The 19,731-nt window shown below is 37.8% G+C and overlaps 2 protein-coding genes across 2 annotated transcripts in view; both read left to right on the top strand.

Moving 5' to 3' along the window:
• Window positions 1-806: 806 nt before the first annotated feature.
• The window catches only part of Tfec (transcription factor EC), a 67,610-nt gene continuing 48,685 nt past the window's right edge, over window positions 807-19,731 (top strand). Inside the window, exon 1 of the mRNA XM_041675678.1 lies at window positions 807-901. The gene's annotated coding sequence lies outside the window, so the exon portion shown is untranslated. The remainder of the gene's footprint in view (window positions 902-19,731) is intronic.
• On the top strand, window positions 12,849-19,519 carry LOC121463263 (PCNA-associated factor-like). Its single transcript, XM_041675375.1, has 2 exons — window positions 12,849-12,908; window positions 19,151-19,519. Exons 1-2 carry the CDS (start codon window positions 12,849-12,851, stop codon window positions 19,517-19,519), a joined length of 429 nt encoding a protein of 142 aa, XP_041531309.1.

Genomic DNA, 19,731 nt, shown 5'->3' with positions numbered 1-19,731 from the left:
CACATCAATCAAATCTGGTTGAGTACAAGGAAGAAAGAGAGAGAGGAGAGAGAAAAGAAAGGAAGGAGGGAAGAAAGAAAGAAAGAAAGACAGATGATAACTAATTTGAAAGCAGCCTTGATGGTCCAAGAAAAGGGTGTTTCTTTTTTTGTTTCCTTTTTAGTAAAGGCACATATATCTCAGAAGTTCAATTTTGTATTTCTATTATACTTGGCAAGAGCAATGATTCTTGGTCAATATTTATCATGAAGTCTTTGAGAGCAATTGAGATGTAACAAAACTTGCATTGTATTAAATTCTGAAAATAGCCTTAAATTCTAGGCTCGGCCTGTTAGTATTCAAAGCCAAAGTGTGATTCTTAACTGAAAAGTGGGGAAGGTCAGCGTTCTGAAGAAACTTACTTGTAAAGAAGGCAGATGTGTTGCAATAACTGTGGGGTCCTAGTCTACTCTGGTAACAACCACATACTGCCTCTGTAAATTCTGGGGGGAAATGTCCATTATGGGGCTATAATGGCATCAATGACAAAGTTTTTTTATTTTATCATTATTATTATTATTATTATTATTATTTTGCTGTAGCCACAGCCTACAGAGTGGCTGGGCTGGAATGCCCTTTCTCAAATTAGTAGCATATTTCAGATAAAGAAAGGAAGTCGCCTTAACTTGAAACTGCTGTGTCATTTCTTCTTCCTTAACTGAAATTCCAACCAGAGTTCAGGAAATGCCCTAATGAGAGACTTCTCTTTTTTCCTTCCTCAACTAAGTGCATTCCAAGCAGTTCGAACCATTCATTACTTGCGAACAGATCCTTGGCTTTTGTGCTTAAGTTATGGGAGAAGGGGCTGTAATCTGGAGCTCCTTCTAGAGGTGATGACACCTGCTCGCTCCAGTCACTGCTGGTAGGTAACCAAACTGGAAGGTTAATTTTCTGTACTTTAGACAAAGATGAAGAAAAGGTCAATCAATGCCTGTTTTACTTTGATATGTGCAGCTAACTGGTAATTGTGCTTTCTTCGTGTGTGATAACCAGCTATCAGGATATTAAAGCAGGCAAACTATGACTTGCTATGATGTGGATGAAATATAAATGGGAAACTATTAAGGTCTTATTTTAATAGTGATGTAGAAATCACGGTTTTAGCTCATAATAACCAAGGGAATTTCTTCTTTCTGTTTAATTCTCAGATATTCACTATATAAGAATATAATTTAGCATTTTACTGTATGCTATTTTATGAGTAAGTGTTAATTTCTGTTTACATTCTAGCAATGCCTATTTTATTTGTTTTTAAAGGTAAGAATGTATAAATTTTGTTCATAGCAGAAACAACACCAGACAGGATTTTAGCACATACTTTTTTTCATAGGTTAGGTTATGCTATTCTTTTGGAACACATGCAGATCTAACTATTTTGTTGAGGAGATTTTAAGTGTCCCAAACTGGTAACTTTCAAAGTAAAAATTTTAAATAGGAACAAATAAGAGTTACTGTGAGGTCTTAACAATTAGGCCATAGTCGTCTCTCTATATATACACAATCATAAATATAGAAATGTTATATATGAATGTGCACTTATATTTGTTTCTGTGATTTTTTTCATACTGTCAATGTTGTCTCATATAGTTCATTAGGAATAGATATTTTGAGAATAATCATAAACCTGAGGTAACATTAAATTTTGTTTAAGTTGTTCATTGGTCATTTATTTACGAGCATCTTCATTTAGTACTAAAGAGTTTTCAAAGCCCTTGATGGTTTTTCCCTGTTCAGAGGCTGTGCCTACAAAGCAAGCTGAAACGGAATGGAGAGTTCAGCAAGATCATGAGAGAAGGCTGCTTCACTTGGATCTTACATGAAACTGATTGTGGCTGGGCACTTTCAAGTAGCTTTTGAATTAAATCGTTCCCATGTTTGGTGAAAGCAGCCTTAAATAGGTCAAACTTGAGGTTTACGCTCAAGTGTTTAAAGAAATGGTTAGAGCTATGAATTCAATGAAATACATAGATTCTTCACATTGTCTCTTCCTTGGGTTTTGAATGCTACTTCCTAGTCTTTGATTTCTTTATGAAGCAGTAGAGGAGTATAGTATATAAGCTCATTTCACTAAACTAAAACTTCAGATTGATGTCAAAAGCCAAACAAGTTTCTTAAAAGTTAATTCAACTCTAGTGTCTTAGAGATGAGTATTTAAATTCTAACTAGCCAAGATATTTGCAAGATGTTTGTGTATAATGCCAAATTTCAGCATAAGCACACTTTTCAGGAATTATAGTGATTTGCATAGTGGAAATAGAAAATGATTTTTAAAAAAAGTGGCTTGGATAGTCAGAAAGAAGAACTAAGGAAAGCAGAAACTGAAAGAACAAAGTGTCTTTACACAGTGGTTCGAAAGCACCAACGAAAGCTGCTTCAAGTGGAGTCACACGGATACTTTTGAGATGCATGTGGAAAGCCAGTAAGCTCGTCTTTTGTCCGAAAGTGAACAACTGGAAGGGTTTCAAATCAGTTCAACATTACAGACTGTTCAGGGAGCTCAACTCTTACAGTTAAAAACAGTCAAGGCAGCACCAGATTAAGAAATATGAAGTTGACAGATCTAGAAGAGGTCAGTGTTTGCAAGCAACAAATGGCTATTATCACCCTGTTTACAAATGACGCGTTGCTATGGATACCCGTTGGCAACAAACAAAGCAGCTGTAGCTAGTAAAATATATTGCTACTCATGTTTCACAGTAGTTCTTACTATGACTTGGCAGAGAACTTCAAAGCATGAAGCACAAAAAATGGCAGAGGCACAAAACAATGAAACCAATGCAGCCTGGGTAACAGATTTGTAGGAGAGAAAGGAGAGGGTGAGAGAACGAGCGAGGAATGCGTCTACAAAACTCGCCTATGCACAGTCGCGAACTGCAGTCTAGGACTCTGAGTCTGAGTTGTAGGTATTTGGAGATGGCTCAGCACTGGCTGACCTCACATTGTGGATGCAGTCGATAGCTGCTCTTGTCCTTTTGTGAAATTGGATTCTTTGGGACAGGGAAAGCCCTGGCCATTTCAAACTGAATCAAGAGCTTTGTAAGAATGGAGGCGATTTATATTAGAAATTAAGGCAACTGGGGAGAGGCAAGTATTGGAAAGGTGGAGAGGTTGTGCAATTTCCCGAGGAGACCAGTGTTAAAAATAGGCTGGTTGGCAGGTACAGTGGTGACTGCTTGTAATCCCTGCACGTGGGGGCAGCGATGGGACAATCCTGAGTTCAGATGCCAGGTCAACATGGGTGAACAGTGAATCCCAGCAGAGAGGAAGTCCTCAGTATTTTTTTTTTTTTAAATCGCTCCTAGAGAAAACAGGAGGTTGACACTAAGCACCCATTACGTTGCACGTTTTTTCTATCTTTTCCGGTTTGAAATAGGAGATGAGAATTTGATGTAGAAGTGTCACTTGTCTACATTTCTGAAACTAGCTCTAAGTGAGGCTAGAGGTGCACTTCTGGGTTCCCTTGCTCTCGTGCCCATTTCTGAGCCACATTGAAGGGTTTTCCAAATCATCTCTCATATGGATTGAAATGTTCTCTAGCTTGCCCAATAAAGACATTATATTTATGTTCAGGCTGTTTCCACTGAACCCGAGACTTCCACCCTGCCTTCTACTTCCTCCTATGTTTTTTCTTACACAAACATATTACCAAATGCCTAGAAGACCATGTGCACATATAAATCTTTTTTTTTTTTTTTGGTACTTAGATCCAAATAAGAATGTGAGCCAGGACTTTCTGCATAGTTAGATATTGGTCTTCTTGTATATCTCTTGCTAATAGATATTCCATTAGCCATCTTTACACAACGATCTAAATCAGGACCTGCGACCCTGGCGATCTGTCTCTACACATGTGGCGGTGTTCACCTCTTCTGTTTCATTATGGCAGAGGTTCTTAACCTGTGTGTCAAAACTCCTTCGGGAGTTGAACGACCCTGTCACAGGGGTTGCATCTTAGATATCCTGTATATCACGCATTTACATTATGATTCCTAATAGTAGCAAAACCACAGTTAAGAAGTAGCAAATAGTTTCATGTAGAAAATAATTTTATGATTGGGGTTTACTACCACGTGACAAACTGGATAAAAGGGTCACAGCGTTGGGAAGGCTGAACCACTCTGTCTTAAGGGGCTTTGCCAATGCAAACACATTCAAACCCATGGGACCGCCTTTTGCTAGCAGAGTAGGCAGCATTTTAACTATCAGATTTTAAATTTCAGTAAAATTCTACGTTTCTCTTTAATAAATCTTAGTTAACAGGCATCTGGCCCTTTGAGCATCCCCTTACCTTTCTCTCTAACCTGAAAATAACTTTGTCTCCTCTATAATCACAGTTTGCAGGCTACTTACCAGCAAAGGACAATTTGTTCTTTCTCCTGAAACTGTACCGATCATCTAAGTCCTTTTTTTCTATAAAGTCCATTCAAATCATTAGATTTTTTTCTCAGTATTCTCAAATTTTAAAGCATCAGTTTCTCTCTCCCTCTCTCTCTCCCTCCCTCCCCCGCTCCCTTCTTTTAGATGAGAAAGCACCATCATTCATGAGATTTTGAGTATTCCTTGTGAGAAGTTCCTTATAAACTGTTTGGAAAACCTTGACTGTGTCTACCCTTAAACTGAATAGGAAGAAATGAGTAGATGAGCTTGCCCAATAATTTAACTAATGACGCCATCCTCTGAAGACGTGGGACACCATGCTATTTAAGCTAAAAGAATATCACTCTAAATTTAGTTAAGTTGAAGGTATGGAAATAGAGGAACACACTGCACCTGCGACTGTATCTGCTCGATTCTAGAATGATGGTGTTATCTGACAATGAGCAATTCTGGTATTCCCATAGTTGTGTAAAGAGACAAGTGTTATATTAGAAATGTAGATGAACTCTTTGAGTTGGGTGGTGTGAGAATATCATAGAGCTATGAAGGATAAAGTGTATTATGAAAAAAAAATTGGCTTTTCCCTAGATAGGCAAACAATGGAAACACAGCTTTAGACCAAAAATTTAGCAAATGCAAAATATGGCACAAAGCTTCCTTTAGCGCTCGGAGCCATTGTGAGGTATGGCAAGAAGGAAGTGTGGACAGATAAGGTGGAGACAGAACTTGACAAGTTCTGTTTATTTTAAGACTTGAAGGAATTTGATGAGGGGTGTAGCTTGACCTGCTCCTACGGCAACCTAAGTATCTGCTTGACCTCTAGGTTCTAGCCATTTAGAAGAGAGATTAGGTCAATGACTGAAGTGGTTAGCTGTGTAGCTTTGTTTACAGAATGCTCCTATGCCTGCTTTAACACACTGGGGTACCAATGCCTAGAGGGGTAAGTCGACGTGATTTCCGATCCCTAACCTGAGTTCTTTCCGATCCACAACTACTTCCAACAAAAAAGCTAGTTCTTTCCAAGAAAGTCTGTCTCACTGGGCCCATCAACCACTTACATGTATGCTATGCTGAAACAGTAGATGATCAACACAAAATAAGCTCAATGGTATTTTTGGAGACATTTTGTCTCATTTTGCTATTTTTTGTCTTACTGGTTGTAGTAATGAATGGCGGGCTGCGTTCCACCACGCGGCTAGCTAGTTACCATGAAATAATTACACGGAAACTGTATTCTTTTTAAACACTGCTTGGCCCATTAGTTCTAACCTCTTATTGGCTAGCTCTTACATATTGAGCTAACCCATTTCTAATAATCTGTGTAGCCCACGAGGTGGCTTACCAGGGAAGATCTTAACCTGCATCTGTCTGGAGTGGAAGAATCATGGCGACTGCCTGACTCAGCTTCTTTCTCCCAGCATTCTGTTCTGTTTACTCCACCCACCTAAGGGTTGGCCTATGAAATGGGCCAAGGCAGTTTCTTTATTAATTAAGCAATGAAAGCAACAGATTAGAAAGAAATCACTCCCACTCAACTGGTGTTTTGCTTGTATATCATAATTTCTGATTTTGTATTTTTATTGGTTTGTGTATTGTTTGTGTTTTTTCTTTTTTATTCTGTATTTTAGGTGTGTGTGTGTTGGTTTGTTTTCTAAGGAAAGATAGAAAAACAGGGCATGGAGTTGGCTTGGTAGGAGATGGGAAGGTAGATAGGATCTAGGAAGAGTTAAGGGCAGAGGGAGCCATGATCAGAACATATTGAATGAAAAAAATTTCAAAAGGCAGATATGTATATACAAATATATATATATATGTATATATATATATGTATCTAAACCATATTTTGCAAAGAAGTATATCAGAGCACATTGCTGAGAGTATGTTAGACCCCACCTCACGAAAGAACTGAAGATGATCTGCAGTGACCAGTGTAGAAAGAGCCCTTTATGTTAGCATATATTATCTCTCAAGCAAATTGTTCAAACAAACACGTGATTCAGGGATTTCTCTGTGGCCGCCTGGTGTGGAGGTGGGGGACCTCACAGTGACTAGGAAGTCAGATGATCAGCACTTTTAGTTTGTTACTCATTTCCCATGTGACTTTGAGGAGATCACTTTATGTTTGCGGAGCCTGTAAGTGCTATTGCCTAGTGTGGAGAGTGTAGGTCCGGGCCCCAGCATGAGGGTTAAAAGATAAGCACTATATGATTGGGCTTAAAGTTCACTCTTGGACCTGAGGATGGCTTCAAATTTATTCTTAGGAGGTCAAACTTGGATTGAACACAGGAGCTCTGAGACTGGAAATCTACCTCTGAGCATAAAAAGGGGCCTTTCCCTGCCTCCTTATGAAGTCTGAATTTCACATTTTGACAAATTTTCAAAGCACAGACCATAACAATGTGGTCCTGCCTCATAATGAACTGCCCCATATTGTTTCCGATTAAAGCAGTTCTCCTGTTAGAGGGCTCTGCTTTGGGATAGAATGTTCAGAGCACAGTGAAGCAGGGAATAGGTACCTGTGCATTGTTTGGGAAGTCACTTGTCAATTTGCTTTTTCTCTTTAAGACATTGCACATCTCCTTAGTCTCCAAAAAGTATTTCCAGTTCGTTCTCTTCCTGCTGGTTGTACTAACATGTCTCCATCCCTCAAAACATACCCAATTAGATGTATGACGGTGCTTTTGTTAATTTATGTAAAGATGGGACAAATCACATCAACCAAAATGATACCAATTAATCATGATTTTCTAAGAAAGGTAAATACTTTATACAATAGTAGGTAAGCTGATATTAACTATTTCAGTGGGAAGCCAAAGAGAGACCTTTAGTACTAATCAACCACTCCTCCTGAGTAGCAGTTTGTTTAGATGAAATTTAACACATGCCCAAATCATGTATATTTGGTGAAATTCCTTCCCCATTCCTCACCTTTGTTCCTCCCCTTCCCTCATCTCACCTCTGTTACCTCTTTCTTTCTTCTCTCATTTCTTTTCCCATTTGCTTTTCTCTTAGGTGATAATAGGAAACATTGATCATGTATTAATTATGCAATTTTATGTACTAAAGGCTTTCTATGAGCTGCCACATTTGAGTCTTACAATATTCTTGAAGCAAGTGCTACTATCACTATTTCCCCAAAGGGAAAATGATGATTTTGAAGACTGGTTGGCTTTTCTACAGTGGCCAGTGGGTAAGCAATGGACTGGCACTGGGAGACATCTGGGTCTGTATGGTGCTTAAACTCTTCATTTGTTGTAGACAAGCCCCCTTCTTTAAAAGCAGAAAAGGGGAAAACAGTCCAAGGCAAGAGGGGGGGAGGACCTATCAGAATCCAGGCTATCCTAACTGTTTCCTAGGCTCACACAAGGATAACGAAGTCTCTAACTGTATTCAATTTGCAAAAATAGCAGATGCGGAGGTAACAAGGGACCAGAAAAGATGTCTTCATTTCATGAAAGAAAGGGGAAAAGTGAAGAGACTCATTAATGTCGAAGCAGTAGATGGATAACCAGTGACAAATATCAAGTAGATTTGCTTCAGTTTGGGCAGAGAAAGGTCATTGATTATTTTTGGTTAAACTGGTTCACAGAGGCCAGGTCTCCACTAAAAAAGGGAATTAATTGCTTCCATTTTCCACTAATTGCCTCAACATTTCCCTTTGCTTTGTCATTGGAGATTTGGTCAGAGAGGAGAAAAGTCAGAAGTCAGAGTTTGATGGAATCTACATAAAAAGGGAATCTGAGGAGACCAAATTATGGCATTTGGTGTAATAATGATAATGATATTTAGCATTTTCCCTGGGAGTGCTGTGGATTTTTAGAGCCCTTTTCAATCTTTAATCAGACCATAGGGCACATTTAAAAGAGTTCACTGTTTTTATTTCCATCTGGAGAATAAGACATCACAGAGAGATGAGCTGACCCAGGGCAAGTCCCCTGAGATGTTAATCCTGTACATTAGATCATACCCTCCAATGTTGAGTTTTAGCTGGAAGCCTGGGCTCTGCCCAGTGGTGTAGTTCATTCCTGTTCCTTCACTCTTCAGGATTTTTGCACACTGCTGTTTGAGATTATGGGGTCTAGTGAGGACCAAAAAGTTACCCATGAAAACAGGATGAAATCATGTTGACACTGTAAATACTTCTCAGTTTTCTACCTATTCATATTGCAGTTGTCATCACATGGTAAGGCATTAACTAACACCTTGTGTTTGCTGGATAGGGAAGTCTTTAAAGTCTTTTATAGCTCCAAGTCCTTTGAAACCTGGAAGCTTTGACTGGCAAACACTCATTGTTTTGGAGCCTAATGTATCAATTTAGAAAGTAGAATAACAGAATTGTGCACATGCTAGGTGAGTGTTAGGTTGGGTTGTTCTAGTTTCTATGGTTTTCTGACCATTCTCTTTGAGTGAGATATGTCTCCCGAAGAAGTTCCAATCCTGCAATAGCAACCACTCTCTTTGTTGGGTCACCCAAAATGCAAGCCATTGTTATGTGTATTGTATGTTCTTAGCAACATGAGGTAGAAGGTGTGTAGGTTTTAAAGCAAGATGGTTAGATTTCCAAAGTGCTCTGTCATACCAGCTGTTTGATCCTAGCTAGGTTATAAGGTTTATGACAATCAGCATTTTTTGTGAATTTGATCTATCTACTAGGACTTCTATGGCATTAAATAGAAACAAAGGACAAAGTTTATCATCGACTGCACAGACTAGAAATATTGCAATGTTTGCCATTATGCTTATTAGTGATACTATTAGATATTGGAAATATACTGAATGATTAACTATTAAAGTGACCACACTTCAATAACACATGCTGTTTAGTCTACTACTAAAAAATACTTTATTTGAACAGGAAGCTGTCAATATTATGGTGTACTTGAGCTGGATCACCTTCCTGTGGTTCACAAGGTATTGTCCAGTATTGGAAATGATTTTCTCAAACAAAGTAGCTTTAATTGGAGCAAGCTATGTTGTTGTATTATATCTATTGTGCAATTAAGTGCACGTTGGTAGGGACTATCTGGTCCAAAGTCATAAAGCTTGCCATTCAGTATGGAGCCAGGTTTTATGACTGGCTGGATTGATTCTAAAACTTGCAATCTAAGACCGCTTTGTGAGCATTGGGATACATTTCTGCAATGGCTGTCAATGATCAGCTGACTTACTTTCACCCCCAGTTTCAAATGTAGTAAGGGTGTGTTTTCACAGTTATCTCTCTTGATAAAATGGCTACTCCTGCTGAGAATGAAAGAACCGTGGATACTGGTATCCTGTCCACCACATCTTGCGTGGAATTCTCCTTGGTGTTTTGTTTCATCTGAGAAAGTATGGCAGACCCGTTCTTTTGTTTGAACACATGTGTTAACCTCCTAGCTGAGAAATGTGGTCCTGTGGGCATGTGTGTGGTCCCAAGTTCTCTTCTCCGGCTCTTACCACTCGTCTCTTTTCCATTGCTCTCAGACAATCCCTGGGCCTTTTCTCCACCGTGGAAGCTGTGAAATAAGCCCGGTGGTGTGAGCCCTTGCTTGTCAAACTAGCAGCTCACAACCTTTTGGGCTTGTTATTCCTAAACAATGCCATGTAATAAAACTCTCTTCAAATATATAAACAGAGCACAAGTCCAGAAATAGCAGACCCTGCGATGGTATACATGGGAACCCTGGTTTGACTATTTTGATTAACTTCACTGCTCAAGTCACTCAAAATGTAATCACCAGTGAAGGCAATGGTTTGACAGATTTTTGGGCCTGCTGACTGCTGATTTGGTTGGCTTGCCTGTCAGGCTGAAGTGGTCAGATTGACTGGAGACATCCTAACAGACAAATTTGACTCAGAAGCATGTGGGAGGCTGTATACCAGAATCTACTTTAAATAGCTTTCTTTGAAATCTGCACCTATTTCCCTGGGACCAGGGAGAACGGTTTGAAAGTGACATGCTCCAGCAGTTGACTTTCTAGACTGAGATGTCTCAGTGATAGTTAGAGTTGGCAATATGTATTTATAGGCTACAACACAATCACATATTCCTGATGCACAGACGTTTCAATAAGACTGAAACTTTATTCCAACTTGGGAGCATCCTGGGAAAGTCTCATTTTTGCTGACTTCTGAAGGGCTGATAATAGACCTGTGGCAGTAAGTTACTTCTCAGATATTGTGTAACTCACTTAATCAGCCCTGCATTTCATCAGCATGTTTTTAGTAAACAATGTTGACCTTGCCAGTAGTAACAGTACTTCTACAGGGAATCTATGAGAGAAAACAAAAACAAAACACTGAAAAGTTCGCGAGAGGCAAGAGAATTTGCCTGGACTTATTACTTGAGGTAGTTTTGAAGGAAGCCATTTCGGGTATCATTTATAATGTCCCCTCGGAAACTTGATTTTGTAACGAACTCCCAAATCCAGGCAAGACAAAAATAACACTGTAAAAATGCAAAGAATGATTTATGCTTATATTATAGTCTTGGATTTTATGGGGAAGACATAACGAGGCTATTGTGTGCTCTAAGCATATTTTTATAAAGTCTGGTTTATGTTGGTTAAGTAGCCTAATGTATTTACATTGAGAATCTGAAATATCCTGTTATTGTTAGAGCGAATTATTTATGTGCTGTTCCTTAACTCCCTCAAATTCTTACTTTTCTTGAGAAAATGTTTTGTAAATGTTCAGGATTTAGATGTTATCTCATGTACTTAAAGAAATAAATCCAATGATAAGTTTAGGTAGAAGGGGAAAATGTTTACAAAGACTTTAAAATCATGACAAGTTTCTTCAGATAACCTAACACTCGTATTTTCTCTCTGTTAGAATCACTTAATCTATCATGCTATTTTTTAAATTTGTAATTGATCAAGAGAAAGGAAGCTTACTTTGTCTTTGCTTTCAAGTTTAGGTTTCCCAGCAATATTGTGAGTAATTGTTTTCAGCATCAAAGTGTTTTCCATGAATGAGACAGCTTTGTAAGATTTCTTACTACAGAGAATGCCATCAGAGGGGCCTTGGGGTTAAATATTTAAATATTCCATGTTCTTGACAGTCTGTAATATCATGATTCATACTATTTCAGTGATCATCTTGATGTTTCACGTCATTTACACATTTAAGACTATATTTAGTTGGCTATGCAAAAGTATACATACATACAGGGAGAGTATTTTAAAAATTCTCCACATTAGAAGTTTTCATGAAGGTATTTGTTTAAATTGAGTAGCAAAACTTTCAAATTATGGCTACTGGTTGGAAGCAAGGAATTGGTTTTGGGTGCTTGCTTTGTTCTTTCACATACTTCCGGTCTTTAACATATTGTGTAGGGCATAGAGAATAAGAATTCTCAACTCACTGGCTGGATGTGACGGTCAAATGAGAAAAGGCAGACAGAACAAGAAATGGATATGGTTATATTCACCGAGTTTACTACTATCACTAGTACCATGAATGTAATCTTTAGCTTAGAAGTGAGCATAAGGATAGACGTAAGGAGATCTGGCTGGTTTGCTTTCAAGTCTGTAAACTTTATTTCTCTGCACCTTAGCTAATTAATTAAAACATAAACAAGGAATGGTTATTATAGGTGATTAAGTTGGAGATCATAAAAAGGAATAATCAATGAATATCAAAATTCTCTGTGAGTAAATATTAATCTATAAGAATCCAATTCATTGCCACCTGATTGCTTATCCTATAATTTTGTAGCTGCATATTAAAAAATTCAGCCTGTAGGCTGTATATGCTGAGCCTCTGATGGAGAGTGAAGTTACTAGTGGTGGCAACATTGAGACACCAAATTGTCTGTGCACTTGATCACTATTTTTGCTGTGCTCATTGGAAGTGGTAATATTTAAGGTTAAGAATATGTCAACCATTGTATAATTGTAAAGTAGTGTGCAAGTCACAACCAAGAAGCTAGAGCCATGTTTACCACTGAAGTTTGAAGAAGCGTGGTTGATAGACAAGCTTACTTCCCATACCTCCTTCATGGAAGAGTGCTGCTTTGCACACAACAATCAGTACTAACAAGCATGGAAATTTGCTGTTAGGTTGAACGTCTTCTTAAATGGTTACTGAACAATTGCAGGCAAAGCTTCAAGTATTATACAAATCTATGAGGTATATCGAAGCATCTTGATTCTGAGGTTCAAGTGTGTTCAGAAGAATTCCATGACCCCAGGCTAGATGTCAGAGCTACCTAATCAATCACGCCTTTCCCTTAAGTCTTCTGCATGTGTTTAATAATTGATTACCTTTCGTCTATGAACACTGTGGTGTCTCTGTCTGTAAGCACACATGCAAACATACAGTACACAAATCTCTAGTCACCACAAAACCATTGCAATAACTGAAAACCATCAAATGTATCTTCTTGTTTATGATTAGGCATCCCCAGCCCCAGAATATACACTTGAACTTAAAAGATAAGAGTTTACAGCATGAACATACTCTTTGAAGTATCCCTTGAAAACCACTGGATAGCATCAGCCACACAAAGGGTAAGGAGAGCTTGGTGCTGAGTGCTATCTACTTCACAGATCACTGCACCCTTGATGTTACACCACACAGAGATCTGGTACAGAGAAACAATCTTGGAAGGTATTCACAGGTAGGCAGCCTTTCAAACTAAACTATCAGATGAGCTCCTCCATGAAGCTTGTGGAGAGAGAGGGGTCAGCGACCCACCTGAGGGATGAGATCTCTTTGTTCATTTCACTGTCTCTGCCGGCTGCTCTCCACCCTCCGTCCATACCCGCGAAGGGTTCTCCTAAGCATCCCTGGTGACCTACTTATTTCCAGGTTTGTGAACAGCACCTCCTTCTCGCTGTCTTCTCTCTTCTCTGTGGCATTTGACTTTGCTAAAACCTCTATTCCTCTAACTCTCTCCTACTTTGACCTTGTGATCTTACACTGTCCTCATTTCCTGGTACATTTGTGAGATTCTCTGTTTCTTCCACCCCTTGGCGCACCTCAGAATTCTGAGTGCATTGTCCTCCAGATTTTTGCTCTCCTGGATGGATTTATAAAAAAATCCAGTCAATAACTTCTTCTGAGTCCATACTTCTTCCTGTACCTCAGCTATGCACGAACTCTATCTGAGATCTTTCTCAGACTCCAAATTCATTACATTTACCTTGGATTTATTGTCTTTTCTTCAAAACACACTTGGTTTTGTCATTCACCTCTGCACTTTTTCTTATTTCACATCCCAGAATCATGTGTGGCTGTTCTTTATCACCTGCTTAAATTCACCAGAGCTACACATATTGTTAACAATTAATTACTTTGTCTATGTTATGATTAACACTTTGCTTATATTATATCAGTACAAAATTTATTGCCTTTTCTTGGGCCCTCTTTTATATTCTTCTAAGTTACTGAAAATTGCTATTTGTTCATGGTTCTAGGAAGGTCTTTTAATAACTGAGCCTCCATCTCATTGCTTGAGGGATATTTCTGAAGATGTAAACTAATTGCAACCCCTTTTTCCCCAACACTCCTAGTAGTATTATAGGGCTTTAAGAACATAGCAGAGAGTAGTGTTTTCACCTCTTTATCAGTTGTCTTCTGCCTCATTTCCTGGTTTATTTCTTTTCATCTTTATTTTGTTAAGATCATTGTGAGAAGAAGGAATGGAAGCAGAGAAAGAAAGAGAGGGGGGGAGGAAGAGAGGGAGAGTGTGTGAGTGAGTGAGTTAGGGAAGGAGGGAGGGAGAGAGGGGAGAAGTTCTACCAGCATAATTTCTGCTGTAGGAGCATTTTTGTAGCATTAAGAGGTTAATAGAAGGCTTTGTATTTGGGGAACTGCATTTTTTTTTGCCAGCATTTTCTCAAGTATAGCTATGATTGGGAAATCACAAATTCTCAGCATTTGTAGACGAACTGTTTCTTAGAAGTCCTAAGCAAAATCCATAATGTCACTAGAATGAGAAAATAAAACACAGAATTAACAAAAACATTTCTTCATTTCTTTATCATTGCTGCTATAACAGTTTTGCTGACATTGTAGTGGTTTGAAGTCAGGAAAGAATTTATTGTCTTGGAGCCTGGTGGGCCAAGTCCTGCAGAGCTACCCTGGACTATGCCGAGGGCAGAGGCAGAGTTTAGCTCCTTTTGAGGGCTTCCAGGGAGTTTCTGCTTCCTGACTTCTCCAGATTTTTGGGTTAGCTTCCTGCATCATGTTGAGTCCAGCACTTATTGCCACCTCTTCTCTGTCTGACTGTCCTATCTCCTCCTTGTAGGACCCTTAGGGTTACATTGGACCTAGATAGATAATCCGAGGTTATGCATCGATCCTCAGAATCTTTATTACATCTACATAGATCCATGTGCAATTGCAAAACTGCATATTCAGGCTTCTTCTGGGCATTAAGATATCAGCATCTTAAATTGGAGAGATATTGTCTTATATTACAAAGTCACAGGAAAATTATTAGAAAAAGTTAAACTGTCTGATAAAGGTTGTTTTTGCCTTTTAGTCATCAGTGCAAAGATATTTTGTTTATGTTTTAATTGGTTTATTTTCTTTAAAAAAACTATGGAAAAGAGATCCTGAGTCTGAAATTCTACTAGAAATTTTTCTGTATATTCCAAGTTACAGTATCATTTACCATTTGGGTTTTATTCTATTTTTCTAGATTAAGTGATACAGAAGAAAGATTTGGTAGACATCCTTTTTGTTACAGTAAGCCTATCCAGCTTGTTTATAGGTTTAAAAATATTTTATTAGTTAGTGAGGGTGTATGTGTGGGTGGGCATGGGTGCACATATCTATGGCAGAGGACAATTTTGTGGATTTGTGCAAGCTTTTGGTGGGAGATTATAGGCAAACTTTATTACCTGCCTGCATCTGAAAGCCCTCTCTCCTGAGGAGAAGTGTGAAGACAAGATGGTCACTTGAATGACTAGGAAGTCACTCCTTGCTGTGCTTCTGCATTCTGGGCCATTCAGCTAGTCCACCCGCTTTTTCGATTCTTCCCATTGAATTAATGTTTCTTAGATATAATATACTTTTTGCATCCAAGAAAATTAAACGTAGATGAATATTTCCTTGAAGCCAATGAAACATTATTCTTCAGTCTCAATGGGGAGGTAAAATCTTTGACAATTGCACAACTGAAGGTCATTCCTAAGGTGACACAATACTTGAGGAATTTGATATTGTAGATATTCTAATAACAAGTGAACATGAAACATAGAAAGCCAAAAATGATCATCTATATTGTTAAGTAGAACAATGGCAAGATCAGTTTTACCCTTTTCTCATAAATGCTAGCAGTCTCTATAAAAATTGAGTGATGGAAATGTGCTTATGAACAAAACCAGTGTCTGTAGTTTGTCAATCCAAATGAATAATCTGAAAGTCTCATTTTCAATTAGATTATTTTAATATTTAACTACCTAAAATGCTCCAATCATACTCTTTAGAAAATTGTTAGACTAGAATACTGCAGTTCTAATGACATTTTATTATGATAGAAATGACTTCATTAATTGATGATCATATATCAACCCATAAAGTAGATAAAAGATATGAAAAAATTCAAGTCAAGAAGTGTTTAGAGCCATTTTAATTGTTCAGTTTTTTCCTCAAGAGTAAACCTTTATATGATACTTTAGGCCTTACAAAAATATGAATATTTCATATATATATGTACATATATACACACACACACACTCATTTTAGTCAAATTAAATAGCCCATGAATTTCTTTTCTAAAGTTCAAACAAATTGATATTACATAAGTGTCATCCCAAATACAAACACTAGGATATAATAAAAATGATAAATCTAGTACATGCATAACATAATGATGCAAGACATTTCAAAAACAGTGAATGTTGGAATTTTATCACAAACATTTTCCTTTGTGACTTCATATCTATTTTAGAACGTGGAGAATTTTTTAAAAAGTGCATTGGTGACTTTCCAAAAATATTTGAAACATGACCTTTTAAAGAAACTGGTCCTGTTTCCCATTTATTCTCTGCACCATTGAAAGAACATTTGCTACTTCTTAATGAAAATAATATAAAAAGGTCACTGGGGATGAAAAATAGCACAGTCAAGCATTACAGGAGAGTTTTGCTTTAACAGGTAAGCGAATAAGAAATGCAGAGTATTATTATGTTTGTTGATTCCTCTTAATGAATATTAGTATTTAAGCTCCCATGAAATTAAATAACCGCTTGCCCAGCCTCTTGTTTTCTAGTTTCCACAGGTACTCAATATTAAACAAACCTAACTAAAAATAGCTGAAGAGTTGAAGCTAAAAGCCACATATAAGAGCATACATGTGGCATTGTCTTTGAGGACTTTGGCTACCTTTTCCTGTATTTTTTTCTCCAATTCTGTCCATTTCTCTGAAATTTTTGTATTTTTTTTCTTTAAAAAGGAGTTACATTTCATGGTGTATATTTACCTCATTTTCAATATCCACTCATTAGTGGACATACTAGCTGCTTCCATCACCCTAGTTATTGTTAATTGGACAACAATACACAGAAATATGTAAGTATCCACATCACAGGGTATGGGGTCCTTTGCCCAGGAGTGTATATCTGGGTCATGTGTTAACTCCCTTTTTTTTTTCTTTTTGAGAAACCTCCAGCATGCACTAGCTTACGTTTCCACTAATAGTGTGTAAAGGCTTCCTTTCCCCACATCTATACCTGCATTAGTTGTTGTTAGTAATTCTTCATGCTAGTCTGATTGGGTGATCGAATCTTACAGTGGTTTCCTAATGGGTGGTAGTATCAAGCACACTTTTGAGTGTTCCATGACCATTTGTATCTCTTTTTTGGAGATAATACCATGTGACTCATACTTATCTATACTGGGATTTTGTCTGGCTTGTTAATACGCAGATCTTGGGCATGCAGGTGTAGGTGCTAAGAGTTCATGTCTGCATTGTTACTGTTGTGTCTGTAAAATGTTACTTTGCCACCACAGCTTCCCACTACCTCTGGCTCTTACAGTCTCCATGGTCTCTCTTCTGTGGTAATTTCTAATGTCCTTAGCAGGGACAGATTGTGATATTTCTATCCTATTTATTCTACACATGTTGACCAATTGTGATCCTCTGCATTAATCTCCATCTACTTTATAAAAAAACTTCTTTATAGAGATTCACTAATCTATGGGTATACATAAAAGAACGTAGGTGGTGATTTATTACTATGTACATTTAGCAGAAAAATAATACTAGATTATCTCTTAGCTCCTATGACCCAGTCGCAGATTTTTGATCTTGTTAAATGTACTGGATATCAAGGAGTCTTAAATCTAGTCAGACAGTGGCTGGTTACTCTCATAATGTTTGTTCCACTATTGTAACAGTAAACATATCATGAAAGGTCAGTCATCGCTGTAGCTGCCAGTGTTCACGGCTAGGTTAAACTGTTGATTATTTTATTCCCATGCTACTCATTTAAAAAATTAGAATGTTTGATTCTTGGTACTTAGTTTTGGAATTCTTTGTATATTCTCATCATGAATCATCTGTCAGATGCATAGCTGGCAAAAATAATAAGCAATTCCTAATCTTGTCAAAAGAACTCATTTCATAGTGATGGACACCACTATCAATCCAATTCTTAGACCAGAGAACTTGGTTTTTCAACAATGCATTTTGAAACATCCCTTCAATTTATTTCTTTTCTGCTTGACCCCCTTCACTCTTATCGCATATCGACTTGTAGCTTACACAACTCTTTTTGTTGATCAAAATTTATGTACGTCTTAAAACGTCATGGACAAAACTTCTACCACTTAGCCCTTGAGATGAAGAAAATGAAACCATTAGATACCCAAAAGGTGAAAGTTACTCACAATCATAGTCTACAGCATATCTGCTCTGATCCAGTTTCTTCTTTACACTAATTTTATTTCTTACCTATTACTTCCTATTCCTTGATCCTTGGTCCTTACACATCACACTGCATCTTGATGTAATGTGTTTCTTTTTCTATATTCTTCCTCAAATTTCTAATTACTTAGCTACCAGGTCTTTAATAGTATCTTGCTAGACTTCTGCTAAGGTAACATCTCTTTCCACATGTTCATAGTCATATTTATCTTTTCTTCCTTTATCCTAGAACATTTGATGACATTTAATCATCTTTATGCTTGCTTGATTAAAATCTTTACAAGAAGAGGGACCATCTTAAACTTTCTGACTATTTTGACTAGCTTAAATATATACTGGACACAAGTTTCCATGTATTTGTTAAAGTAGCTACTTTTCATTTGGTTGACTTGCTCACATTTTTCTAGGACTTTCATGCTTGGTTTTATGGCATCTTCTGGTTTCAGAGGACTGGCCACATTTAATTATAATTATATTTTTAAATATTGATCTCTTAGACTGTAACTTCTTCAAAGAATGCATCGTGTCTGACATGTACTAGGCACAGAAAAAAAAATTGTAGAATTGAGTTGAGACTTGTGTTGACTGAGCTTTTCTGTCCTGCCAGTCTTGTAGCTATTAGGTCCCAAAGAATCACACAGAGGTCTACATTAGTTATAAACGGATTGGCCCATTAGCTCAGGCTTTTTATTTACTAATCTTATGACTTATATTAGCCCATAATTCTTGTCTGAGTTAGTCACATGGCCTGGTATCTTTTTCGGTGAGGCAGTCACATCTTACTTCCTCTGCTGCTGGGTCACAACAGCAGACTGTAGAATCCTCTTCCCAGTCATTTTCGGGTTCTTGTTCAGTTAAGACATCCGCAGCTAGGGCGTTGGTGTGAATTGTCTCTTGCTGTGTGCACATGGTGCGGACCAAACAAACTACGTCCCAGGAGCCTACAGAAAAGTGGTGGCTTCTCGAGCCCCCAGGAAGGTGCTTGGCTCCTCCACCTTTGCCACCAATTCTTCATCGTGTTCGTTGAGAAAAGCTGAAAATAAGTATGCAGGAGGGAATCCAGTTTGTGTGCGTCCAACTCCAAAGTGGCAAAAAGGCATTGGAGAATTTTTCAGGCTGTCTCCTAAAGATCCTGAAAAAGAGAACCAGGTTCCTGAGGAAGCAGGATGCAGTGGCTTAGGAACATCGAAAAGAAAAGCATGTCCTTTGCAACCTGATCACCCAGATGACAAAAATGAATAGAACTTACTCATCTGAATAATGTCTTCAGTTTACTTAGGTATTCTGAGATGTAAATTTGGGTAGATGTGTTTGTTTATTTGACTTGTTGACTACACATTCATGTAACCATTCAAAACAACTGGCTGTAAAAAGGGAGGATTTTTATAATTTGTTAATTATAATTGCATACTTGAATTTATAATGTAATAAGATGCTTCCTTTACCTGTTAAGT

Source organism: Microtus oregoni, unplaced genomic scaffold (genome assembly GCF_018167655.1).
Source record: "Microtus oregoni isolate MIOR12 unplaced genomic scaffold, Mior012 000026F_ref0000081, whole genome shotgun sequence".
Classification (NCBI taxonomy): Eukaryota; Metazoa; Chordata; class Mammalia; order Rodentia; family Cricetidae; genus Microtus; species Microtus oregoni.
The sequence above is the reverse complement of the archived record's forward strand: the minus strand, read 5'-3'. Positions and strand labels throughout refer to the sequence as shown.

Coding starts and splice junctions, on each gene's coding strand:
- LOC121463263 (XM_041675375.1), top strand. CDS start 12,849: ATGAACATACTCTTTGAAGTATCCCTTGAAAACCACTGGATAGCATCA. Junction 12,909..19,150: donor TAGCATCAGCCACACAAAGG/GTAAGGAGAGCT, acceptor ATCCGCAGCTAG/GGCGTTGGTGTGAATTGTCT.